Source organism: Aaosphaeria arxii (genome assembly GCF_010015735.1).
Source record: "Aaosphaeria arxii CBS 175.79 unplaced genomic scaffold BU24scaffold_1, whole genome shotgun sequence".
Lineage (NCBI taxonomy): Eukaryota > Fungi > Ascomycota > Dothideomycetes > Pleosporales > Aaosphaeria > Aaosphaeria arxii.
This window is the reverse complement of record NW_022983474.1, coordinates 3,245,897-3,271,338: the sequence shown is the minus strand read 5'-3', so window position 1 is coordinate 3,271,338 and position 25,442 is coordinate 3,245,897. Positions and strand designations below refer to the sequence as shown.

The 25,442-nt window shown below is 49.2% G+C and overlaps 11 protein-coding genes across 11 annotated transcripts; 5 read left to right on the top strand and 6 right to left on the bottom strand.

Annotated features, from left to right (window-relative positions):
- Positions 1-784: 784 nt before the first annotated feature.
- Positions 785-1,408, bottom strand: BU24DRAFT_457508 (uncharacterized protein; the record flags this gene model as incomplete). The annotated part of the gene is made up of 1 exon (XM_033531547.1): positions 785-1,408. The coding sequence occupies one exon, from the start codon at positions 1,406-1,408 to the stop codon at positions 785-787; it is 624 nt and encodes a 207-aa protein (XP_033389868.1).
- A 289-nt stretch (positions 1,409-1,697) lies between these two features.
- BU24DRAFT_417167 (galactokinase-like protein) lies at positions 1,698-3,988 on the bottom strand. Its single transcript, XM_033526650.1, has 3 exons — positions 3,486-3,988; positions 2,779-3,236; positions 1,698-2,729 (listed from the first exon to the last, which is right to left on the bottom strand). Exons 1-3 carry the CDS (start codon positions 3,648-3,650, stop codon positions 1,790-1,792), a joined length of 1,563 nt encoding a protein of 520 aa, XP_033389867.1. The 5' UTR covers positions 3,651-3,988; the 3' UTR covers positions 1,698-1,789.
- A 139-nt stretch (positions 3,989-4,127) lies between these two features.
- Positions 4,128-5,227, bottom strand: BU24DRAFT_417166 (uncharacterized protein). The gene is made up of 2 exons (XM_033526649.1): positions 4,786-5,227; positions 4,128-4,714 (listed from the first exon to the last, which is right to left on the bottom strand). Exons 1-2 carry the CDS (start codon positions 5,047-5,049, stop codon positions 4,268-4,270), a joined length of 711 nt encoding a protein of 236 aa, XP_033389866.1. The 5' UTR covers positions 5,050-5,227; the 3' UTR covers positions 4,128-4,267.
- Positions 5,228-5,733: 506 nt separating this feature from the next.
- BU24DRAFT_457505 (uncharacterized protein) lies at positions 5,734-7,097 on the top strand (the record flags this gene model as incomplete). Its single annotated transcript, XM_033531546.1, has 3 exons — positions 5,734-6,521; positions 6,575-6,903; positions 6,952-7,097. 3 exons carry the CDS (start codon positions 5,734-5,736, stop codon positions 7,095-7,097), a joined length of 1,263 nt encoding a protein of 420 aa, XP_033389865.1.
- A 656-nt stretch (positions 7,098-7,753) lies between these two features.
- BU24DRAFT_22136 (uncharacterized protein) lies at positions 7,754-9,376 on the bottom strand. The gene has a single exon (XM_033522062.1). It carries the CDS (start codon positions 9,248-9,250, stop codon positions 7,946-7,948), a length of 1,305 nt encoding a protein of 434 aa, XP_033389864.1. The 5' UTR covers positions 9,251-9,376; the 3' UTR covers positions 7,754-7,945.
- A 120-nt stretch (positions 9,377-9,496) lies between these two features.
- BU24DRAFT_446522 (uncharacterized protein) lies at positions 9,497-12,330 on the top strand. The gene is made up of 2 exons (XM_033530774.1): positions 9,497-9,717; positions 9,817-12,330. The coding sequence occupies exons 1-2, from the start codon at positions 9,687-9,689 to the stop codon at positions 12,156-12,158; spliced, it is 2,373 nt and encodes a 790-aa protein (XP_033389863.1). The 5' UTR covers positions 9,497-9,686; the 3' UTR covers positions 12,159-12,330.
- BU24DRAFT_22107 (tubulin-tyrosine ligase) lies at positions 12,318-13,924 on the top strand. The gene has a single exon (XM_033522052.1). The coding sequence runs from the start codon at positions 12,492-12,494 to the stop codon at positions 13,836-13,838; it is 1,347 nt and encodes a 448-aa protein (XP_033389862.1). The 5' UTR covers positions 12,318-12,491; the 3' UTR covers positions 13,839-13,924.
- On the bottom strand, positions 13,832-14,840 carry BU24DRAFT_417163 (uncharacterized protein). Its single transcript, XM_033526648.1, has one exon. The coding sequence runs from the start codon at positions 14,503-14,505 to the stop codon at positions 14,071-14,073; it is 435 nt and encodes a 144-aa protein (XP_033389861.1). The 5' UTR covers positions 14,506-14,840; the 3' UTR covers positions 13,832-14,070.
- Positions 14,841-14,996: 156 nt separating this feature from the next.
- Positions 14,997-16,082, top strand: BU24DRAFT_417162 (uncharacterized protein; the record flags this gene model as incomplete). Its single annotated transcript, XM_033526647.1, has 2 exons — positions 14,997-15,235; positions 15,304-16,082. Coding segments are annotated over exons 1-2 (907 nt in total), but the record flags the coding sequence as incomplete, so codon positions are not given.
- Positions 16,047-17,966, bottom strand: BU24DRAFT_22081 (glycoside hydrolase family 13 protein). The gene is made up of 2 exons (XM_033522048.1): positions 17,375-17,966; positions 16,047-17,321 (listed from the first exon to the last, which is right to left on the bottom strand). Exons 1-2 carry the CDS (start codon positions 17,859-17,861, stop codon positions 16,054-16,056), a joined length of 1,755 nt encoding a protein of 584 aa, XP_033389859.1. The 5' UTR covers positions 17,862-17,966; the 3' UTR covers positions 16,047-16,053.
- Positions 17,967-18,531: 565 nt separating this feature from the next.
- Positions 18,532-24,488, top strand: BU24DRAFT_340019 (uncharacterized protein; the record flags this gene model as incomplete). Its single annotated transcript, XM_033523214.1, has 9 exons — positions 18,532-18,830; positions 18,883-19,155; positions 19,207-19,614; positions 19,664-20,048; positions 20,098-20,302; positions 21,872-21,930; positions 22,850-23,631; positions 23,679-24,114; positions 24,162-24,488. The coding sequence occupies 9 exons, from the start codon at positions 18,532-18,534 to the stop codon at positions 24,486-24,488; spliced, it is 3,174 nt and encodes a 1,057-aa protein (XP_033389858.1).
- Between the last annotated feature and the right edge of the window lie 954 nt (positions 24,489-25,442).

Here is a 25,442-nt window from a genome sequence, read left to right as displayed (position 1 = left end):
TCTTGAAAATGTAGTAAACGTAGGCCTTGGCGATACAAAACCCATCCTCTTATCATCTTCATCAAAGTCGTCTGTTTGCTGTTGCTGGTGCTTATGCTTCCGTGTGGCGCGAAAGTAGTGCTGTGCGGCGTTGATTCTGCTTTTAAACGTTTGACGAGGTGTTTTAGGGTCTGTGGGTATTTTGGTTGATAGAAACTTGTCCGGCAAGGTGAACGGGTCGGTCGGACAGTTGATCCTAGGGGAAGCGGGCATGAATCACGCCTTGAGTGAACAGACCGCGAACAAAGACTTGATTATAATGAGTATTTTCTTTGGTTGTAAAGAGAGCGAGCCTGATTATAGAAGCCCTCTTCCTGCATAGCATAGCTTGTATACAACAACAAAAATGAATGCAACTCACTGACAGGATACAATTGAAGCGGGAGCGAAGATTTGATGGTAGGAATGATTGTTGGGAAAGAAATGTTTAACAAGAGTTGTAGGGTGTGGGGTTATTGTCCGCCATCAACAGGCAATTTTAACTCACGAAATAAGAAAGGACGACCAACCATTGGGGAGCACGAGATATGATGGAATGGAAGTTAGTTTTGCGACTTCAAATATCATAAATGTTCAAACCGAAGAAAGAAACTATTGCAAATGCTTAAAACTCTGCAGTTGATGTTGATATAATTATCTTTAAAGTATACCTGAACAAACCCAACAAGCCCTTATTCTGTACCAAGATTCTCCTAATATATGTACATCTCTAAACAAAGACTCCAGACAGAGCAAATCGCTATGTTTATCCCCACACAATTTGACAAAATCCCTTACACCCATCGAACCCACATTCATCATCATCCTCCTCCTCCTCACAAAGCATATCATCAGGTTCAACCTCACCAACCTTTGTTGTCAGCCAGTGGTCTTGATACCCAACGTTCCTGCAGACTGCTGGCGATAGATTCGGCAGACAAAGCTGTTGCTCCCTCTTGAACATCCGAGTTGCACCCCTATTTCCATGCCGCTCGGTGCGTTTCCTCTTTCGACACGGCTGGCTTTTCTGGAATGGGACATATGGCGGAGGAAGAGGTGTAGGAGGAAGGTAGTGACCGAGTTGGCGCTCGATGGTTCCCTGACTGAACATTGGCATCACAGATTCATCATCTTCTTCAAATGCCGTGCCGTAGGATGTTGGCGTGGTGGCTTGAAAGGAAGGTGTTTCGGGGCAGGTAGCAGAACTGTGGAGGTGTAGGAGGTAGTCGATGGCTTGCTGAGCCGTCACGGCTGTAGGGCCTTTGCTTGTATTGAAAACCTCTAGGGCTGTCCGGATGTCCCGAATGAGGTTTTGAATTTCGTTCTGGACGGGTGTAGGTGGGGATTGGGAGGTTGTGATTTTGTTGCTGATGGCCTTGGTGTGGCACATTATGACTGGTGGTGGGTGAGTAGGTGTTGACAAGAACGAGATTTTAGGTTAATTATAAGATGGGATGGTTTGTTTGCTTTTTTTTTTTGAACTGTGACCTGAATTTGTGGGAAGTTCGTAAAACTTATAGGGATTGTGGATTCATTGTAAAGCTGCCATGTTTGCTGGTTTCGGGGGGCTTGTGAATGTGGAATCATTGTGAATAAGACATTGTATGGATACTCAGACTTCGTTGCTTTATCAACTTTTAAAATAAGAATTAACAATGAACACCACGGCACACGTGTAGGGAAATAATATTGGAAGATGGTTCTGAAAGTAAGCTATGGGTATGAGTCGACACTTTTGTAAGTTATTTCATATCGGTCAGTTCCGGAATGTTCATAGTACACTGTCACCTAGTACCTTGAAAAGTGTACTTCCGCTTCCAGGCTTGCTGACAACAACAGCATCCTGTAGCTTTTGCTCAGTGATGTCGGGGAATTTCCGCCTGTAGTATTTCTCTTCCCAAACCTTCTTCACTGCATCCACTTTGTCCTTTGGCACGAGATGTACACTGCAGCCTCCCCATCCTGCGCCAGTCAATCTGCTACCGGCTGCACCTGCACTGCGTGCAAGATCACACAGTTCGTCGAGCTCGGGACAGCTGCAATCGTAAACGTCGCGGCAAGAGGTCTGCGTTTCATTCATCAAGTCACCTAGAGACTTGATGAGCTCCTTGCCATCCTCTGGAGGCGATGAAAGGAGTTGGCGGAATTTGAGGACGCGAAGTGCTTCATTGAAAACGTGAAGCGCTCGTTGGCGAAGCAAGAAACGTTCTGCACGGACGGGGAACTTTGAGGTGAAGCGGGAGTTTAGCTCGTCCTCCGAAATATCCAATAAAGAGGAAATCTCGCCCCTGGTATACCCCTCCTCTTGTGGTAGGTAGTCCTCGGTGAGTCTGACCAATTCGCGTAGTTGCGCTTCGAAGTCTGACACAGAAGTCTTTGTATTGTCTGCAACGCCATGTTTCTCTTCGTAGTAAGTGTCGTGGAAGCCACGAAGGCTAACACCTAGTGGAGAGGAGTCTTCGGGAAGCTCACGCTTCAAGCCAAATGCCTTTGCCAAAAAGACGGCTGCCAGTGTGCACTCGACCACGCGTAAATTATAACAAATAGGTCCAGTGACATGTTTGTCTGCCGCAACAAAGCTTTGTGCGGTAACGAAGGTAAGTTCGGGGTCGGTGGTGGGGAATTCGATGGTTGTGTAGTCAAGCTTGGGCTTGAAAGTGACATAAAGGGCGGAGCCGCGTAGGGAGAAGACTGAAGCGGCTTGGTCCATGCTAGAGATATTGTGAGAAATAGTCGTATAGATAGAGAAGAACGACATACCCTCCGGAATTAACCCCCACAGATCGTTCTGATACAATAGCAAGCTCGCAGAGTTCCTTCTTGTCCACTCTATCTTCGCCATTGGCCGCTAGGACTGCGAGAGCACTTGTGCAAACAACAGATGCAGAACTCGAAAGACCTCCTCCGCTGGGGACAGTACCGTCGCATAGAATATCCATGCCAACGGAAACGAAATGTCCATTGCCACGCTTCTTCTCTAGAAGTTGAGAGACGCCACGCAGACCCGACTTGAAATAGTTGGTCCATTCATGCTCGGTCGCATCGATTGGTATATCGCCTTCTGCGGGGATATCAAACTCTCGGGCAGGAAATTTTGCGGACTGGACGTTCGCGATACGTATTCGAGGCTTTTCATTGCTCGGTCTCACGGATACGGCCATGATGAAGTCAGCAGTTATGGCCATGGGGAGTACTTCGTAGAGGGAGTAATCGATGTGCTGGAACATGGTTAGCTTTAATATTTGTAAGAGTATGTGGATTCGATTAGACAGGTGATCGTCTGGAGTATGTATAGTAGGCTGGTAGGGGTATCTCAACGGTAAGAGTACGTCGAAAAACGCATGAAGGGGGCCCACTGCTTGTGCAAATTGTGTGTCTTGCAATTATACCAATGTCCAGAGTAAGGTATCCGTAGATCTTCAATTGGTTGACCAGTGTGCAGAACAGCACGTATGACTTGATCTTACCTCGCCAATGATGTTGACTCTACCAGGACTCCTAGAAACGAAGTCTGCCTGCCTACCGTAGGTGTCTTTAAACTGGGAAAGGAGGTTCTCCCATCGCTTCTGCTGAACAGGCAGTGCATCTTCTGGATAAATGTCGCGCAGAGATGTTGCTTGTGGGACCTCCATGATGGCGGCAGACGATGGTGAATATGCGCTGCAGTGTACGTCTTGTTTCTAGAGAAAAGAGAAGGTGACAGAGCTGCCTTCTGAGAAGCGAATGTGAAGGAAGCAAGCGACAGGTAGCGCAAGAGAAAGACTTTTTGATTTAATATAGCTGGAGCATAACAAAAGTAGGTTAGGCGGCACGGTGGTAGGTACAAGTAGTAGGGTCGTGCGATGATGTAGCGGGGGCGGGGCGACGGATGGCGGAAACTTAACCAGGACGAGAAGGTCAAGCGCAGCTCAGGAGGCCAAGGTGGTGGAGGATGAGGGGGAACCGGCGGCGGATGCAGGGCAGAGGATTGACTTGAACCTCAACTGTTTCTTTTTACTGGTAGAACTGTGTACCTAAGTGAAGGTTGATCACTATCGTTCCCCTCTTCGAAGGGATATATCGTCTAAATAAGTTTCGCACAGCGTCAGACGCGACATTTGAAATATATGCCTATTCGCAAGTGACATTATTACTCAAATCATCCAGGGATAAACTTTGTAGATTGCAAGCCCCGGGAATACTATATAGATATGCCATTTAAGCTGAAAGTATGTATAGGGAAAGCGCTTCATGCACTGGGTATATCAACTCAACTCAAGCCTCTTCCACGCCCACGCAGACCTCGTCCGATGCCACTGCTTGCACGATTACTCGTAGAACTGCTGCGCGCAAGTCCACGACCCGACTGGCCGCCAACTCCGACGTAGTTTGAAGAAGTTGAAGAAGACGCTGTTCCTCGTGTCCGCACAATGCCCCGGCCCCGGCCACGGGTCCCTCCTCTCGCAGCAGACTCGGCTTTCTTCCGTTCATCCTCTGCGCGCCTGGCTGCCGCATCCCGTCGTGCCTGCCCCTCTGCTGCTCGGCGTTCTGCAGCCTGTTGTCGTTGTATTTCCTCATTTTCGATGTCGACGAGATCTTGGGTTGCGCCCTGCCATTGCGGGTTCAAAATGAGGCGTTGGTTATGCTCGGTCTGGGCCAGAATCCGAGTCCACGTTTGGAGAAGTGTTGATGCATTGTTGACTGTCCGGGACACTGTCTGCGAATTGTTAGCATTGTGCAATGGGCGTTGACCTTTGATTATCTTGCAGAACAAGAATATCCACGCACATCCATGTTGTCTTTCGCCTTTTGTAAACTTCCAACTACTTCGTCTATGACCCTGTTCACGTTTCGCACAGTCTCGAGCTCTCTCCGCAATGCTGCTTCTCGTGCTTCCTCGCTTGTGTAATGCGATTCTTTGCCTCGCGACTGTGCGGCTCCCCCGACGTCGCCTCTAGAACCCGATTTATTCTTTCTGGCCGCGGGAGTGTCGAATATGTGGTCGGAGTCGGAATCGGAAAGGTTGAGGTCGTCCATGTTGGGAGGTTCCATTGTGTGCTGTCATTCATTCATTCCTTCGTTCGTTCGTGCGTGCGTTCGTTTATTCGTAGTTATCAATTGACGCGAAGGATTAGGTTAATTGTATTTTTGGCGCCGTCTCTTTCATTATTCGACGAAATGTTTGTTATGTGTATATGGAGTAACAATGCAGAGTAAAGGTATCTAGCGGGGTGTTAGGTAAGGTGGTGAGGCAGGGGTTGTGTTGGCCCGTGCCTCCACTTTTGTTGTTGTACACACAGATTGCCAAGGCGATTTGGGATGGCTGGGAAATTGCCAGCCAGTCATGCCAGCCCAGCCTGCGTGTGTCTGTGTGTCTCTGTCTACCCGTGAGTGCCAGTGACTACCAACTTACCAACCTCCTCCTCCTCCTCAAGCTTCAACAGACATCACCTATCACACCCATCACCCTCACCCTCTCGACCCACTCCACCCTCTTTTCTATCGCTCCACCGCAACACAGCTCCAGACTCTACCACCACTCCGTACTATTCATTTGTGTCGCAATTGTGCAAAAGGAACAATTAAAACAAACCCACATATCCGTTCCATCTAGCGCCTGTTCCCACTTTGTTTTGGTTCCGCAACTCCCCATATTCAACACGGTACCTTCTCTCTGCCTTCTCTTCCCACTTGGATACAGGTATCTTGTTGAAGAGAAAGAAAGCATTGCCCAACATGGAGCGGACTCCCTCGCCATCCCGTCGCCTTCACACTCCTCCGGCACCCCTTCATGGCGCCAAACACGACACTTACGAGCCATTCTCACCTCGCCGGTCCAGCAGAGTCGCCGCCCAACGTGACCAGACTCAACAACCACCTTCACCTACTCGCTCACGACCATCTCGAGCTACACGCGCAGTGACGCCAACGACTACGAGGAAGAACAACGCCAGACCCAACACAATCTTCCAGGGTCTATCACCTCCATCCTCACCCAACTCTCCGCGTCAACTCCACTCACCTCGCACAACGCGTCGTGCCCACTTCCACGACAACATCGATGAACCTGAATGCGACCTGGTAGCTCCCACCCCTGGTAGAAGGTTTCTTTCGGCGATCGATTCGCGCGCAATGCTCCCAACTCCAGCCAAGACCCCAAGGAAGCGTCCTTTGCAATCCGAGGAATCACTTCAGCCGACCGCGCGAGTTTTGTTTCCCTCTCGACCAGCCAATATCGAAGAAGCCATGCCCACCCCGCACAAGAACCGCAAGTCTAAGAGGGACTTCCTCACTCTGGATAGCTTTGAAGATCATACCGAGGAGCAGAAGATCGAAATCTACACAGATTCAAAGGAGCGCATTCCTACAGCCGATGAAGATGAAGACAACCCATTTGTGACTCCTAGCCGCAGGAGGCAACCCAGGAGTAAGGCACATAGCGCACCAAAGGCCCGAAAGGCCGGCACCGCAACGGACAGAATGCAGGAAGCCGTCAACCGTGACGAGGGGATGATCTACCTATTGTAAGTAAATCAAACATTCACATCTCTCCAATGAAAAGCTTACGAGAATATAGCCGCGGAAAGAGGGTCTATCGCAAGTTCGACGATGTTCCCGCAGGGCACACCTCAGATGAACCGGAGTTTTCTGGAGATGATCTTCGTAATCCAGCAGGCCACGAGGCTCGACGCCCTCTTACTCGATCAGCTATCAAGCCACGCTTGTTATTCCAAGAAGAGATTAAGCAGCAGCGACAGCGCCAGATGGGCCCCGACGACGTAGACGAAGAGGCAGTAACCGACATTGAAGTTCCAATCGCTACCCCATCAAAGCGTAGAGTCCGACACGAATCTCCCGTGAAGCAGCAGGAGATTACGCCTCCACCAATTGCCAGACCCAAAAGAGGTAAAGTCAATATTCCTAGAGATTTGGATATCGCTAACGTACTACAAGAAATTTCTTTCGATTCTTGGAGTCGGGTCAAATCTTCTACCAGCGATAGAAGCTCCAACTCTTCGCGTGCTGGCAAGAAGCGTGCCGGCGATCCACTGTCTGGCGGACCCGAGAAGCGCACGAGGAGTGAACAGTCTTCAGCCTAATGGCGCCAACTGTTCAAAGGTTGCATTCTCCGCAGCCGAATCCAGTCTGTTTTTCATCCTGACCAAATTCTCTGCTTTACTGGCGCGCTGGGCAATTGGGGACCGGACCTTATAAAATGTCATGAGCACCACACCTGATGATTGCATGATCGATACATCATATTCTCGATGGTCGAATACCGTACTTGTAATACTGGGGCAGTGGAACAATAATGGAGTTTGGGTGTTGCACCTCGCAATAGCTGGACTCGGCGGATACCCACCTTACTCATTAGAATTTCTTTTCCTGACTTACGGCTCGATGACCCATAGTATCGCAAGTCAACAGTCGAGCGTCATTTCAAGACCAGTCAAAGCGGACTCATGTCGATTCCGCCTTGACATGATTAGCTTATTTGTTCCTAGGGTGTTTAGTATTGAGCTGGACCGTTTGCAACTCTTGGTACCGGGGCGCGTACACTAATAATGGTAGTTGTCTGGATCTGCTACTGCGGCTCTGCTCGAGCGGGTTGGCCGATTCTTACTTTCACAACAAAGTCTGGGGATTGCACTGTACTGTGGTACTTTCCTCAAACTGCTATTGCTTTTATTTTTCAACTAAGTGCCAAAGAAGTATCTCTGGCATGGACGCGCTGGCGGTTCATATCATCTTCGATAAAGAAATGCAATTAGGTATATCCGATAACATGCTCTTCTAGTGACCATATCTCCGTGAACCACCTCTGAATACAAATGCGTTCGGTTTCTCTTCGCATCTGGCAATACAAGATGCTCATTCTTTTCCAGCCATTACAACACTGTTTACGTCATAGCATATCAACGAGTCCTTAAGTGAAAGGTCCCTCACTTCACTTCTTCGGCGCCTTCGTAAAGAAACTACTCAGTTTCATCATCCCACTTGTATCCACCTTCTTCAGCTGCTTGATCCCCCTACTCTCTGTCTTTTTCCTCTTCTCCTCCTCTTCTTTCTTCCTCTTCTTCTCCTCCCTCTCCGCCACCTTTTCCTCATCGTCATCAAGTCCCCTTTTCCTACTGATGTTATCCGACATCGAGCGTAGAGCCGCTGCCTCGGACCGCAGCTTCGCAATGTTGGCGAGGTGGGCGTCGAGGTCTGCAAAGGAGGGCGATGTGCTGGTCTGTAGGAGTTGGGTTATGGAATTCTGGAGGAGGGGTGGGATGTAGGCGGCGGTGAGGTAAGTTATTGAGGAGCGGAGGCGTAGAAGGGAGGGGATTTCGGCGGGAGTTGTTAAGGGCTGCGTGTGAGTTGCATCGTCCGAAGTGGTGGCGGTGCTGATGGATGTTGCGATTGTGGATTGAGATGTTGGTGTGCTTGTATCTGAGGCTGACGAGGTCTGGGAGTCGGATGTTGAAGTTTGTTCGGAGACTGACGCTGTGCTACTGAGTGTGCTTTCTTCGCGCTTGATGTTCATAATTGGAACGTCCAATGCCGGCTTCATGAAGCGCTCTTCCATTGAGGCTGGGAATCCGTTCTTGCTCATTCGCTCAGCTTTCTCGACGAGGAGGTTATAAAGCTTTTGGTTGGACAGGCGATACATGAGTTCATCGCCTGCATCTACAGTGTCGCAGCATGCCGAGAAGCGTTTCTCCAGCATGGTTCGCAGACACGGGAATTGTGACAGTAGAGCTTTGAGGTGCCGTGATGTTGCAGATAACGCATCAAGGTGGTCGTCAAGGGACAAGAATAGTGCTTTCTCATCTTTCCTCGACTTGGGCGCGAGCGCGGGGAGGATCAAGAAGAGTGCGTCGATGGGCGTTGCCAGGAACAAATTGGCCTCCTTTGTGACATATCCACTCCCTAGTTCTGCCTCATCTATTGCTGTTCCATGCTCTTGCGATTCGGTTTCTGTGCTCTTCTCAGATATTATCAGCCAACTCCGTGGTGCCTTCTTCGGTGCAGCGATGCATGTGAATTCGTAGAAGCCTTTCTCTGGGCAGAAGAAGTATCGTGACGGTTCCGCGGTCGCTGGATTTTCTAGGGTAATGATACGGGAGTCTTTTGTCGCGTGCCTGGGTAGGACGAACAATTTATGGGGATTGTCGACGCTGGCAGAGAGCTTTCTGATGTTCTTCGCAGGTGCAGGCTCGGGGGATGAGTCCTTGACTGCTCGCTTTGAGCGAGTTGTCCTGGCCATTATGGTTTCTGAATACTGTAGATCGACTGCAAGACGATTTGAGAATTGATAGGACTTATTGATTGATTATTTTTCCGTTATTGTAGCAAATCTTTGGCCAAAAGTGAACAATGATGGATCGAAGAGCGCAATGTTGCGCGAGAATTACCCGTAAATTGGAACGCGTCGGGGGTCCGAAAGCGCGTCATCCTTGCTCGTTTCAGATTGGTGAACTGCAACCTTAATTCTACGAGTACGGCTTTGCGACTACGACAACCACTTGAGCCCCCCGGAATCAACTACCACACACCCTCACGCGTAAACAGCTCGAACCGCCACATAATATTATTTCACGAAGCGGCTGATTGGTATTTCTCGATCCAGAGCGGGATATGGGCGCCAAAGCGGCTGCGGGATATCGAGGTCGAACTGCAACATTGTCACCCTCGCCGCAGCAATGATTGTGAGGGAAAGCCCCAAATCCGGAGGTACGACTTAAACCTTGCAAACGCTCAGCTTGCCTCATTGCATTAGTTTAACCTATAGTTATCCTCTCGCTGTGGTCTTTGATTCTAACATAATAACAGCGAAGAAACAACCGCAAAGTTGGCCTCCCAAGTCTCCGCATGAAGCCCTTCTCAGTTCACCCTCTGGACGACGAAAATATGAGCAACGACGGGGCCGCGACTCGGTTTCGCCTTCCCCTGCCAAGCGCCGACCAATAAAGTCAACGGATAATTCAAATGAAGACGAAGACGAAGATGAAGAAGAATTAGAGTTGCAACTTCGGGCCATCGAGACTCGATTGAAGCTCAAGAAGCTCCAAAAGGCGCGGCAGGCGGTAGATGGTGAATCTGATCAAGCCCGGAGTGCTTCGCGGCCAGGTTCGACGACGGCAGCACGCAAGGTCGAGCTTCCTCGCCAAAATTCCGAAGTTCAGGTTCCTGTCTCACCCATACGGAAGGCCAGAGAGCCCGCGGAGCAGAAGAGCCCAGCAAGAGTTTTGTTAGGTATTGATAAAGGCCTCCGCGCACAAGATGTCAGTTTGAAGCGGGCGCCTAGTCAATCTGTAAGAGACAGAGGAGCTAGCACCACCCATTCTCTTTCCAGGACCGGCGCATCAAGATCCGTGGAAACACCACGGATCAAGTCCTTCAGCGAGCGACTTGCGGAGAGCAGAAACAATGTGAAAGAGAAAGAGGAAAAGCAATCGAGAATTGAGAAAAGTAGGAGTACCGGCTTTGGCTTGAAAGATCTACAACGCGATGCATCATCTTCTCGAACAAGCTCTTCGCTGTCAACTACAAGAAGCGCCCAAGATCCTCCCCCCTCTGCAAGAAAGGAAGAGCATACCCAGCGAAAAACTTTTACCGATTTTAGGAATACATCGGGAACACCGCGATCCTCTTCTACGCTGTCCTCGCGGCCAGGAAGTCAGCTAGACTCTCGTACTCCGTCACGGGCTTCAACCCCCCAACCTGCGACAGTACGGCCACTCCAAACATCCAAAACAGCATCCAAATATGCTGAAATCTCGGAGCGCGATAATTCTACTGAAGCCAGTAGCTTTGAATCCTTTTCTGGACTCCACCTCAAGAACCGAACGATGCCACACAATACCTTAGCGCGCGCTTTAGATGATAAAGCGATCTTCACCATTCCACAGTTACTCAAAACTGTCAAAGCACCAGAATACGAACCACCAGATATGGAAACCGATTACGTTGTGATTGGAGTCATTGCCTCAAAGTCCTCTCCTCTAACGCCAAAAAATGGCCGAGACCAGCAGTCAGTCGGCAATCAAGACAACAACGTCAATCAGAGCGGCAAATTCATGGTGATTCGGCTCACGGATCTAAAGTGGGAACTCGATCTATTCCTGTTCGACACAGGCTTCTCTCAATTCTGGAAGCTACCCACCGGCACGCTGGTCGCGGTGCTGAACCCGGACATCATGCCTCCTCGTCAGCGTGATACTGGCAAATTTTCACTCAAGCTTGCTAGCTCTGACGACACTATCATCGAGATTGGCACAGCTCGTGATCTGGACTATTGTCATGCACAACGGAAAGATGGTAACATGTGTGGACAATGGATCGATGGAAGGAAGACAGAATATTGCGAATACCACATCGAGCTGCACGTTGAAAAGAGCAAACGAGGACGTATGGAGGTCAACACAATGACGGGGTTCGGCAAAGGACCAGGCGGGGGAGGTGGCGGGAAATTTGGGATGTTCGGAGGAGGTGGAAGGGGTGGTGGTCTAAAGAGTGACGAGTTGAAGAGGGAAGGAAGATATCATGATCGGACTATCCACGAAACAGTATACATTGCCCCCAGCACCGGTGCAGCAGCAAGACTGCTGGATGATGAAGATACAGGATTTGAGCGCGGGGCCAGCCGTGCAGAGAAACATCGGAGGCAACTCGCTGAGAAGGAAAAGGAGCGTGAACTTGCGAAGAGACTTGGTCAGATTGGCAGAGGAGCAGGTAGTGATTACATGAAGATCAAAGGCGCCGACACACCTAACTTGCCGGCACGAGGGGATATCCACTGGAACGAACCTTCGACTGCCGCGAAAGACACAGCAGCTTCTTCGGGCGATCCTTTCGGTCTGCTGAACCGCAAGGCGGACGATGTCTCTTTAGCGCCTGTTAAGCGCAAGCGCATCGTATCTACAAAGTCTACTGCTTCCAATGGACCGGTTGGATGGGGAGGCGCTTTCAAGCGAGGGATATTATTGCCCCCTGAAAAGGAATCCGATCAGTCCCTTCGAAGCACCCGAGAATCCAGTCCCGCGAAAAAACGTGCTCGTCTTCTTCTTCCTGAGAAAGGCATCCGGGAGCCTGGCCGAGACAGTTTGGGCACAATGGATGTTGGACTTCTGGCTGCTATGGACGATGACGACGATGATTTGGATATTGTTTGACAACCTTTTCTTCTTACGAGTATTATATCCCCCTACTTGCGTTTTGGGTAGCATGTAAGCTAGGCGTTATGCACTCCAATGCTGTGATTGGCTAGTGAAAACTCGGAAAGGCATAAGCGAAGTTCACTTTTACTTGTACTTCCAATCCAAAAGACCTTTTCATTGTAGCTTTACGATTTCTTTACGAATTGATGATTCTCGAAGTCTAATGACTGGTACTAGCATTTCCTTGAACGCTCAAGTGAAGTACACAAACCCTGAACCAAGGAGAGATATCGTGGACATCTAAGAACGCCGATTTCCACCCCTCTACTCAGTCCCCGAATAAACACCATGGCCTCCCAAGACGCAGGCAATGATAGCAAAATATACGCCTTGATAAACTACGAGGATCCATATGTACAACCCCTCATATTGAAGGCCCTGGAGAACCGCCAGACGTCAGAGTCCTTTGAATTAATATCGTCACTTGAATCGCTTCCAGCTTCAACGTCAAGAGCCCTGCAATTCCTCCAATATGAATCTCTAGACTTCTCGCATCTTCTAGAACATCCAACAACTTCACTAGCCAACGCATACGTGATCCGGAAAGCTCTTATTCGCAAGCACTACCTATCAACCACGGTGGCTAACTGGATCACGAAGCATCCCAATTCGGCTTTAGCCAAGGGCGTCAAGCCGAGTGTAGAGTTTGAAGTCGATTATGCAGCGTTTCTTGACGATGCCTTGGTAGAAGCCTTCGAATTGAGGGAGAGTTGGGAGAGGGGCGAGGGGAAGGAATCATCTGAGCGAGAGTGGTGGATTTTGAAGCCTGGGATGAGCGAGAGAGGGCAAGGGATCAGGTTGTTTTCGTCCGAGGAAGAGCTTACTGAAATATTTGAGGAGTGGGATCCAGAGTCGGATGACGAGGAGGAGGACGATGCAGATGCGAGGAGTGACCAGGACGGAAGGGATGAGGGAGAGGCGACTGGAAACGGGATTATTACTTCGCAACTTCGACATTTCATCGCTCAGCCGTACATCCATCCTCCACTGCTGCTATCTCCTACGAACCAACCGGAAGATGGAAGTGTTCGAAAGTTTCATATACGAACGTATGTGGTTGCTGTGGGTGCACTGAAAGTCTACGTTTATAAACCGATGCTCGCGCTCTTCGCAGCTCGACCCTACACGGCACCTTGGGAATCCCCCAATGACGATGAAAGCTTGCGAGCGCACTTGACAAATACCTGCTTGCAAGATAGCTCCGAACGCGACGGGTCTGTCGCCGCTTTCTGGTCATTGTCAGATCATTTACCAAATGATGTAAAGGTCGAATCGACGACTCCATGGAAGGACAAGGTTTTCGAGCAGGTCTGCAAACTCACAGGAGAAATTTTTGAGGCTGCTGCTCGCTCGATGAGCATACATTTCCAACCTCTCCCCAACAGCTTTGAAATATTCGGCCTCGACTTCATGATCGGCATTGAATCCGACGCATCTCTACAAACTTATCTTTTAGAGGTCAATGCATTCCCGGATTTTAGGCAGACCGGACAGGAACTCAAGGGCCTAGTTGAGGGATTGTTCGAGGGAGTGGTTGATGTTGGCATAGCGCCATTCTTTGACTTCAAGGACACAACAGACGGACGGGTGGATAACATGAGGAAAGTACTTGATGTAGACTTAGGTCGACGATAGCCACACCCTCTTGGAAGTTATGGTGTCTATAATGATATCGGTAATGAGGTCGTCGCGTTGACGTTGATATAAAGTACTGAGTCCCCTCCGAACATATTTTATTTGAACTAATAGGTCTGCTGAAACGCTCCTGGGGTATATATATTTCTTTGATTTCCAACGCCGATCAATTATGCCACATGGTTTAAGGCTCGATTTGCCAGAAGGGATGGGCAATCCCTCTTGCAGCAAACTATACAAACCACTCCTCGTCACTGTCCAAGTTGCCACTAGCTACGGCCAGACGAGCTATACAGTCTTCTCGGTCACAACCGGTGTGTTGTCGAAAGTCATAAGGAATCCAGGGTATGACTTCGCCATCACTTTCTTGGTTCACATTTTCATCAGGTTGTTTCTCCACACTCTCCCGCACGCTGAGAGATTCCTCTGGACGCTTGGCTTGGCCAGTCCCTTGATCGTGAACATCGGTTGCCGTTTCCTCCGCGACGCCAGTTTTAGCACTCGTCCCAACCTTCTTAAAGCGAGACGAGCCAGCATCACTGGCAACCTTTGTGAATCGCGGTCCGAGACCAGGTTGCTTTCCAGGACCGTCAAGTGGTACAGACCGCAGATCCTCCGGACCACGCTTCTTAGAATCGCTGTCGTTGAGTGCCGTCAACTTTTTCATATCGGCAAGTCGTTGGCGGTGGTTGTGATCATAGGAGCGCAGGTGGTTCTCGTAATCAGGCTGTCGAGGATAGCCCTTCTTGCAGATCTCACACCAGAATTGGCGCACAGCGTTTGAGGGGGCGACGTTTTTTCTCTAAATGGATTAAAAGGCCATGTCAGCTATGGAAGAAGAGAGATGATTCATAACAGTGGTTGGCATTTACGGGTACTGGTGGAGGCATAATTGGAATAACCTCGGTGAAGCACCAGTCGCGAATGGGGGCACAGAAGTTGAATGAAAAGAAGTTTCCAGAGTTAAGGGGACAGTCGTCGATAACTAAAAGGGCGGAACTTGGTGGAGTAGATGGGGTCGAAGTGGTTGTTGTTTTGATGCAAGTCTGCAAGCTTAAGAAAAGCTTCGGAAATCCGCCCTCGTTGCTCGGAACAAGCGCGCTAAGTATCTTTATAGCAACCCGGAAGGCCTTGGCATTGTCAGCAAATCAACGTCATCGCAATTCTGCGACGGCCAAAAAGTCAGCATTGTTGCGACCAGCAACCTTGAGCAATCGCCAATATGCCCAACACGCCTCCAGAGACACCTGATAGGGGAGAAGAACTAATATCCTTGACGGAGGTCGAGCCTTCCCCAGTAGAAGAGACTCCAGCCGAGTTCAAAAATGAATATTTCCCCCCACAGGCATCGAGAACCTCGACGTTGGGTCTGGGAAATCATGGTCCAGCATACTATTGTGAGCGATGGCTTCTTTACTACCGCCCTTACTGTCGCAAACGTACTAATTGGTATTTTTATTTGCAGTAAATCGAGTTCAGAAATATTCCTCTTATGCGTTCACGGTCTTTTCCGCCTTCCACATTGCGAACACGTCCATAATACCGCTCTTCACCAAATCCGTATCTGAGAGCAACCGCTACCTTCTCCTAACGCGCCCCTACTATCAATCATTTCTGACGGAGCCTCTTCTTGTGGGCATCCCTCTCGTAGCACACGTAGCATCGGGTGTTGCTCTACGCTTTTATCGGAGACACCAGGCATTGCAACGATATGGCGCTGAGACACATCAAGACAGGAAATTAATACCGTGGCCTTCATTTAGCGGGATAAGCATTTTGGGCTACGCCCTCGTTCCCTTAGCCGGATTCCACTGGTGGACGACAAGGTTTCTTCCTCTTTATATGCATGGCGACAACTCCATGATCAGCCTTTCCTATGTCAGTCACGGCTTTGCGTTGCATCCCATTGTCTCTTTCGCCGGATTCACAGCGCTGATTAGCGTGAGCGCATGGCATTTCACTTGGGGCTGGGCACGATGGCTTGGCCTCACACCAGACCAGGTCACTTATACGAATGCTCCAAGGCAATTAGTGAAGAAGCGGCGGTGGTACAGCATTAATGCCTTGTCGGCGCTACTTGCTGGCTTATGGCTCGCTGGCGGGCTAGGTGTTGTGGGCAGAGAGGGGAAGACAGGCGGCTGGGTGGGAAAGGAATTCGATGATTTGTATAACAGCATGCCAATTCTATTTAGATTGAGGTGATTGTATTATACCCTCAGTAATTTATGTAAATTTTACCCTCGTAAGGTTGCAAAGTTTCGGGTGATGTCTTCGAGTATGAACTCATCAGGAGGTTCATGTCCTCGTGTGATGGTGCATTTTGCGCCGTTGATGTGAAGTTCAGAGCTACCAGAGCGGTCTTGTGTTGGTATTGTTTTCTGAAAACAAAGGTGTTCTCGTTGTCAGCGTCGAGCAGTTCAAAATTCCCATACACAAAGACGTCCTTGTGCTCTTTGCGCAACCGCAGTAACCTCTTGTAAAACGAGAGCACGCTGTCTGCCTCTTTCTCCTGAGCCTCGGCATTAATGTCCTTGTAAAGGTCGTGCGTACGCATCCACGGTTCACCATCCGAAAATCCAGAATTTTTGCTGGAATCCCACTGGAAAGGCAGCCTTGCGTGATCTCTTGCCATCAGTTGCAGACCGTACTTGATGCGTTCCTCACGCGTGGGATCGGTGCCATCTTCCGTCATCTTCACGGCCTCTGCCCAGAAATTCTTGGATTCTACATCCTTGTACTCGTCGATGCTCCATTCCTTTGGTGCATTGATCATACCGATTTCTTGACCCTGGTATAGAAATAGTGTGCCGGTAACAGTTGTCAACCACATGGCCAACATCTTTGCACTCTTTTCCCTCCATTGCGGGGATTCATCCGCAAATCTACAGATACTTCTTCCATTATCGTGGTTCTCATTGAATACCGTAGTCCAGCCATCGGTGCCGTCAATGAAAGTTTGCCACTTCTCAACGATTCGCTTCATCTCCGGCAACTTCCATTCCGCAAAGTCGTATTTGTCAAGGAATCCGCTTCCTTGTCCAACATGCGTAATATCGAATTGAAACACCATACTTAGTTCTTTGGCTTCGGCGCTCACATATGGTAGGACGCCCTCGGGATCTGGAGTCAAAGAAAGTTCGCCAACCGTGACTAATTCTTGTCCATCATACGTCCTGTATTTGGAGAGGACTTCGCTGTTCATCTCTTTGATGAACTCGTGTATTCTGGGCCCGTTGCACCAGAATTGTGCGGCTGGCTGAATGAATGTGCTGGGATCGGTGATTGGAGCCTGAGGGAAGTCGATGTGCTTCGAGTACTTGTTGACTGTATCAACACGGAAACCATCGATCCCTTTGTCGAGCCAGAAACGCATTGCTGAGTCGTAGATGGCCTTGCGGCATTCCTCATTCTCCCAATTCAGATCCGGCTGTGACTTATCGTATAGGTGAAGATAATACTCCTGAGTATGCTCATCCCATGTCCCTATCGAATTTGGTCAGTTGCGGAAAACCAGTTGCATTAACGACTTCACATACAAGTGCCGCCAGCGAAATAGCTACGGTAGTTCGTAGGTGGGAGACGGTTGCCATTTTCATCATATCTAGGCGGCTTCCAGAAGTACCAGTCTCGTTTCGGGTTGTCCTTTGAACTTCTGCTCTCCTTGAACCAGGCATGCTGGTCTGAAGTATGATTTACAACCAAATCAAGGATTAACTTCAAGTCGTGGTCGTGGCACGCTTTTATAAGTTTTTCAACATCTTCCACCGTGCCGTACGATGGATCGACCGCTTCATAATTTGAAATATCGTATCCCATATCGATCTGGGGAGATTCAAACATAGGAGACAGCCATACAACATCAACGCCTAGCGATGCAATGTACGGAATTCGCTCGAGCAGGCCAGGGATGTCACCCCAGCCATCTCCATTACTGTCTTTGAAAGATGCGGGATAGACTTGATAGAAAACTGCTTCCTTCCACCAGACACGCTGGTGACGGAGAGGCTCCGCATGTGGCGACATGATGACAAGAAATGAAGGACAAAATTGAGGACTGATAACCCTCGGCAATGGGAGGTGCCAACGCCTCCTAAGTATGTCGCATCAGATCGGCCTTGCCACAACGACAATCATCGTCCTCGTTGCGACTCCACTTGTAGAGAGCCGGGAAATGGTTTTCATGTCGGTGCGATCAACCGACGAGTGGAGATTGTACGTCTTTCTCCACACCCGTCAACGCTCCGAGTTGCTCCCGAGCCCTTCCCCCTTGGCTCCGACTTGGTTCCGACCCTTGATCACCCCCATGAAAGCTTTTCCTCGCTCTTCCTTGTCTTCTCCGCGCTGTTTCCCAGTAACTGCAGTGGTGGGCAGTCGTTCCGAATACCACCACAGCGGCGTGCGACCTCGTTTACGTACTGGCGCGTCCAAGCCCCTGACACTGTGGAGGGCGCACATGAGGGTGAAGAAACAAGTGGATCTGTGGGTTAGCGAATTCTGGTGAAAGGTCTGGGCTAGCGGACCATTCGATTTGACGATACGGTCTCCCCTGCTGGGCCGTAAGAATTATTATAAAATCAGCCATGTGAGCTCGTACAAGCATGTTTTGCCATCCTGTCTTTCTACTTTTCGCCCAACTTCTTACATTCATACCTTAGATTACATACATACCTTATTATTATTGTATTTTCTCAGGATGGCGAGTGAAAAGGAAAATCATGTCGACCAAGTGTCAGCCGCCAATCGCGTCGGTGCAAACCACGACGCCCAACACGCTGCTTCAGATGAAAAACAGATGTCACTTTTCCAGGCCATCAAGCTCTATCCTAAGGCTGTAGGCTGGTCTGTCGTCTTGTCAAGTGCCCTCATCATGGAAGGCTACGATCTTGCCTTGCTCGGTTCACTTTACGGGAGTCCCCAGTTCAACATGAAGTACGGAGTACAAAATCCCAAGACCGGAAAGTGGACGGTGCCGGCCAATTGGCAGTCAGCCTTGTAAGCATACGCGAATGTTGGGATTCGAGTGTTGAAGTCTAACAACTGGTAGGTCCAACGGTGCTCGAGCCGGTGAAGTCATCGGCCTCTTGGGGTGCGGGTTCGTCCAGGAAAGATACGGTTACAAGAAGACCATGATAACATCTCTCATTGCTATGACTGGTTTCATCTTCATCCTGTTTTTTGCGCCAAATATTCAGACATTGGTCATCGGAGAAGTCTTTTGCGGTATTCCCTGGGGAATCTTTCAGACGATTACAACTCAGTATGCTTCGGAAGTTAGTCCTGTTAAGCTGCGACCTCTCCTGACTACGTTCGTCAATATGTAAGTCCTCATCATAGCTGATATGCCATGGATTTGAATTGATCTGTATAGGTGTTGGGTCATGGGTCAATTCATTGCCGCTGGAGTAAACCGAGGATGCGTCACCCGAAATGACCAATGGGCATACCGAATTCCCTTTGCGATTCAATGGATGTGGCCTGTACCCATAGCACTCGGAGTTCTCTTTGCGCCCGAGAGCCCTTGGTGGCACATCCGAAAAGGAAATCGCGAAGCAGCTCGTGCAGCTCTTCTTCGACTTACATCCCCTGAGAAAGATCCCAATTTCAACGCCGACGAGACGATTGCTATGATCGAACACACTAACGAGATGGAAAAGACAATGCAACAGGGAACATCCTATCTTGACTGCTTCAAGGGTGTTGATCTCAGAAGGACAGAGATTGTGCTCTGCACGTGGTGGGCACAAACACTTTGCGGACAGAACATCATGGGATATTTGTATGTTCTATAGATCTCGTGGCGCTGATCCCCGCTAACACTATTACAGTGCTTATTTCATGCAAAAGGCTGGCCTTCCGACCATTCAGTCGTTCAACATGTCCATGATCTCACTTGCTCTTGGCCTTGTTGGTACTATGGGCTCATGGTTCCTCATGTCTCATTTTGGCCGTCGTACGATCCATTTAAGTGGCGCATGCAGTCTCTTTGTCATTCTTATCATCGTTGGATCTCTGAGCTTCGGCGGAACAGCGGCTTCCAATTGGGCCATCGGTGGCATGCTCATCTTGTTCGTGTTCATCTATGACTTCACCGTTGGGCCCGTTACCTATTCGCTCGTGTCTGAAATCCCTTCCACGAGGCTGAAGACCAAGACTATCGTGATGGCTCGAGCATTATACAACACCTCCAACATTGTCGTCAACGTTCTTACGGTAACTTTCTCACCCCTCCTGAATCATAACTAAGTCTAACATGTCATAGAATTACCAGCTCGGCGAATTGAACTGGAATTGGGGAGCTAAGACAGCATACTTCTGGGCTGGCACCTGCGGTATTGTCTGCATATGGGTCTACTTCCGTCTCCCGGAACCGAGGAACAGGACATATGCAGAGCTAGACGCACTTTTCGAGCAGGGTGTTTCTGCTCGCAAATTTGCATCCACCCACGTTAACCCCTACGGACACGGTGACGTTATGGACAAAATTGCGATTGACGAGGTCAAAACGGAGAAAGCGGACCACTTGGAGAAGTAGAACGTTTCACTCCTAAATTCATATGTAATCCTACATACGTTTTAATTTTAGTCGCTATCGACTACTCCTCCTTCGGGTCCAATAGGCTGAATTAATGTATAACTTCCACTCGAGTTGAACTCCTGAACACCGTTGATCAGATAGAGCGGCGTCAAGTCACCGTCGTCACTAAAGTATAATTTCGGTCGCTCCCTCCTATAGTAATCAATGCTTGTTCCATCGCTGAACTTGACCGTGGTATTGAAGGCTTCCTGCAGCTTGAAGGTCCAGTTGCCTTGCAACTCTCTAGCGAACAGATGTGCACCAACTCTAGGGAACTTTTCGTTTCTCTCAGTGATGTCAATCATCCAGTGGACAAGCATATGCCAATGTCCACGCTTGTCGCGCCACAAGAATGGGTCCTCAGTCCAATGATCCCCATACCGAGATGTGTTCCAGGGCATCTTCACTAATTCCTCATACGGACCTGACCATTTCTCGCCAGAAAACAAAACACTATCGCCGACGCCCAACGCCATCTCCGAAGTTGGATTCTCCTCTGACCACAATGGCCACGGCGCGGGATTGGTATGGTTGATAAGAAGCAGTGTCTGCTCTGTCCATGATCTCAAGTCGCTCGATTTGGATACGGACACATTATTGGGGATCTTAAGCGATCGGCATGTATCCGCAGTTTCCATGTCCTGCCCAATGAAGTACAGCAAGTATGCATCATCTGCCGGACTCCAGATCGTGGTGGGGTTGTGATGAAAAGTAGGGAATAGTTCCTGTGCCCACGTATATGGTCCTGCAGGACCAACCCTCGATTCTGCGCGAATTATGGTGCTGAAGGGGCGCCATCCACCAAGTCCACATCCACGAGCCATTTGGGAGGTAATGAGGTGATAGAGGCCTTTATCATGGCGATCTTGGATGATGTGGCCGCCCCAAGATGAATTCCCGCCTTTCTGACTGTAATGATCCGGGCTCGTAGCATTAGTGTGGTTATAGCCTGTCCATCGTGTTGCGGGATAGAGGTCGAGATGTCCACAGTCCGAGGATCGCCAGCCTGGGTCGCAGACGCAGGCGCTTGTCTCTAAAGAGCAGATGCCATTGAGGCTGCAGTCATCATCTGTTTCGCATGCTGCAGCAGTGCGAAGGCAAACTAGCAAATAGATAGACAGAGCATGCCGAACCCAATTGTTGCTGTTGAGGAACATGATGACGACGTAGGTACATCCTGATCCGTTTAATCACTGTACATTTATATCGTAGATCGATGAAGTCTTTGCCGAACATTCACACGGCAAACTGTCACTTGAAGGTTCGGTACTCGGGACAATGATGCCCAGTTCAAGCTCGTATTGAGAATGAATAAAGTTGGATGCGGTCGTTTCTCCACCTTCTTCCCCGCGTCATGCGTTTACCTGCAGCGCGATAAACCCCAGATAGTCACAGCAATGCAGATCAGGCTACATTTCGTTAGCATGATCATTGGCAACGGATAATCTCGAAAATGGAGAATTCACGCCTATCACAAAAGAGGTGTCAAATAGTGATGCAAAATTGGGGAGCTCATATGTATATTGGCTTTTCGCAAATTGAATGCGTACTATATGGCTCGCTTATTCCATGCTTTTCGTGAGTTTTACCCCAGCAACATAGCGACCGTGATTGTCCCCATGTTACACGGGTTATGCTTCAGTCCATTTATGCAGCAATGGTGACCTCAACCTCAACACCAGCCTCGATGTTGACGATGATCTGCTTGACGACCTCAGTGGGGGCGGTAAGATCGATCAAACGCTTGTGGATGCGCATCTCGTACTACGAAGGCGTTAGAAATGATTGGAATGTAGTCTCGCAGGAATACTAACGGTGTCCCAAGTCTTAGAACCCTCACCGCAAGGAGTCTTCCTGGTGGAGATCTTGAGGTTCTTGGTGGGCAGACGAACGGGGCCCTTGACGCGGAGGTCCTTGGTCTTGGAGCGCTCAATGAGCTCCTGGCAGACCTTCTCGAGAGACTTGACGTTCTTGCTGGTCTGTATATCGTTAATTGTGGACTCGGCATGGGTAATTTATGAGGTTCGACTGACCAAGGTGATTCGGATACGGTGGGTCTTGGGGCCCTCGCCGAAGTCCTTCTCGTTCTTCTCTATTTCAATAGTTAGCAGAGTGTAGAAAGTTGATGGTGACTGGGACAAACGTACGGTAAGACATTTTGAGGCTGGATTTGCAATGAGTTGCTGTTGAAGGTTAAATTCCGATCACGACTTGGATCTCAGATCTCGGCAAAGTGATGACCGGTGCTGCTGGCTGTTGTTAGTAGTATCGTCAACTTGGGGTTCGCGATAATTTTGATAATCTTTGTGGGCAAATCTTGGCACCCGCTAGTCCCATAATGTCATTGGCGGGACGCGATCCGGAGGCCTATATCTCATCACGTGCACATCCGCAATACCACTCATCTATCAATTGACAACATCTATGGATATGGCAGTATACGGATGAACTCATGAACCCGCCATCTACAAGAAGAACTGTTGCCCAAGCCTGTGATGCCTGCCGTCGCCGCAAGATAAAATGCAACGGTTTGCAGCCATGTCCGGGATGCGTCTCGGCCAATTTGACCTGCTCCTTCAAGGTACCCCAGAAAAGAGGTGGAAACCAGGGTGCCCGAGCTACGGTACTGAACGAATTGCGCAATAATCAGAACCGGGAGTCATCGAATGGATCGAGTCCCTCGGATGCAGAAAGAGCGCAATCAGCGCAAAGTCCGGCGCCTTCCCCTGGATCTAACATCGGGCTCGAAACGATCACCATCGATGCCTGCATAGATGCGTACCTTAGCCGCATCCACCCCGTGGTACCTTTTCTAACCACAGAGGTCCTACGAGACGAAGCCAAGCACACATCTGACTCTCTTCTTTCCCGGCAATTCATTGTCTCTTTCTGTGCCTATGTGGTTACGTTCGGAAAAGTTTTGGACGAGGCATTGCTTACGTCGTCCCATACCTCAGAGCACGAGCTCGGGACACAGCTCCTCAATGCAGCTCTTCGGATCTCCAATCCAGAACGATTGACGAGCCCGAGCAAGCAGTCAATATTCATTTCATTCTTCTTGTACGGTGCGTATGCAGGACTTGGGCAGTATAGGCAGGGATGGTTCTACTTGCGGGAAGCCACGACTCTGTTCATGCTTCTCAGATCCGACGACGATCAGGCATGGTATTCCAAGAGTATCCATGAACGTTTGTTCTGGATTCTTCTGATATCAGAACGGTACGAATCTAAAATATCTTTTGTTGAGTTCCATCTGACAATGATAGATCTCATGGAATCCGAAAAAATCGTCCCATTACACTGCAGTCCACTCAGGAATTACCTATAGCGGATGACACTGATGAACGCGGCCTCTATTATCTGGCTTCACTGTTCCGCCCCTTTGACGAAGTCTTCTTCGCCGTCTGGAATGGATCACGGCAGGACTGTAGCAAAGAATGGTTACTTGGACTTGAACGCAGTGTACGCACTGCATTACCCGAGGTTCTGGAGATCTCGAACGAGCAGATTGCGAACATTAGAGTCTCGCAGTTGTGGCTCCAGGTCAAGTTGTGGGAGTTGTTCCCGCGTTTTGGTTTTCTTTCGAGTGAGTCTGTCTTCGAATGTTTAACGTTTAGATACCCAATCATGCTTGCACGAGATGTAACAGTGCTGGCTATGAAACTGCCAATCGCTAGTCTGCAGGTGCATGGTGTCGGAATGGTAGGTTACACATTACCTTCGTTCACTGGCTTTTACTAACATTATAGACTGAAAAATTATTTGATATTGCATGCGCTGTTGCAGATATTTTGCACTTCGTTACGATATCTACTTCTCAGTTCGAACTAGGCCCGGTTGATTACCTCACTCAGATGACTTCACTCCTTGCGAAACTTCCAGGAGGGTCCTCCAAATTCGTGCCACTACTCCTTGCAAAAGTCAACGAAATGCACCCCGAACTCGTGCACTCGCTTTGCGAAGCGATTGAGAGGCCTGTATCAGCACTGCAAGACCCAATGAGCCCTGACTCGAAGTTCATGTATGAAGAAGAAGTTCGAAGAAGTTTGTACACAGATCTTAGTCGGGGAAGATAAAGTCAAGTCAAGATGTCTTTCGTGGACAGATAAAGTAACACCCCGGAGCGGACTGTATTACAAGAAGCATCTATGTCCAATGCAGAAAAATACAATTATCTGTGGGGCGAAATCACTTGGCCAAAAACAAATTGGACAGCTCAAACAGAGAGTACGTCTAAAGGCCACCAAAAGAGCGAAGAACTGCCAACGGCGTACGCAAATCATCTTCTTGATGACGATCTTGCGGACTCATTTGCTCCCCTTTTAGGCCTTGTTTTGGAGATCAAAGGGCCTAATTGGTTAGTTGGCATAGTAGCGACCGTACGTTCTATCATTACGTAGTCACTGTGCACGACGTTCATCTGCCACATACCTTTGGGTCCTGGTCATGAAGTCACAGCAATGTGTGACTCATACGGTTAGTATATGAGGATCTACCCATAAATGGCATCAATTGATACCGTGATAATTACGCCCTAGCCAAAGGAAATTTTGGCGTAGGAAGGCGTCAATGAAAGTTGACCGAACCGAGTGAGCGCACATAGGAGGAAACCATAGATTGCGCTATCGACATACTGGATACTTGTATGAAGAGGATACGGTCGATCTCGTCAACGCGACAAGAAAGAGATTGGAACCGTTGCAAGATGTATGTTATGGAGTCAAGGGAAGAGATGGCGTTCTTGATGGTAGAAGGGGCCATAGATCTGCGCTACCAGGTATATCAGGAGATATGGTCTGACTGTGCAGCAAAGTTCATTGCTGCCAATGACGACGACGCCCAGGAGCTGGTGCTGACTCAAGGCTCGAGGGCGATAGCGGATGGAAGGCATGCTGCTATTGCTTCAGGCTATGCAGGGTGAAAATGCACTTGGATGAATAGCTTCAGCTGATGGCATGGGTCGGTGTTGAGATGGGTCGATTCTGATTGTGAGGTCGCAAGCGGACGAAGCGGACAAAAGCGTGTCAGAT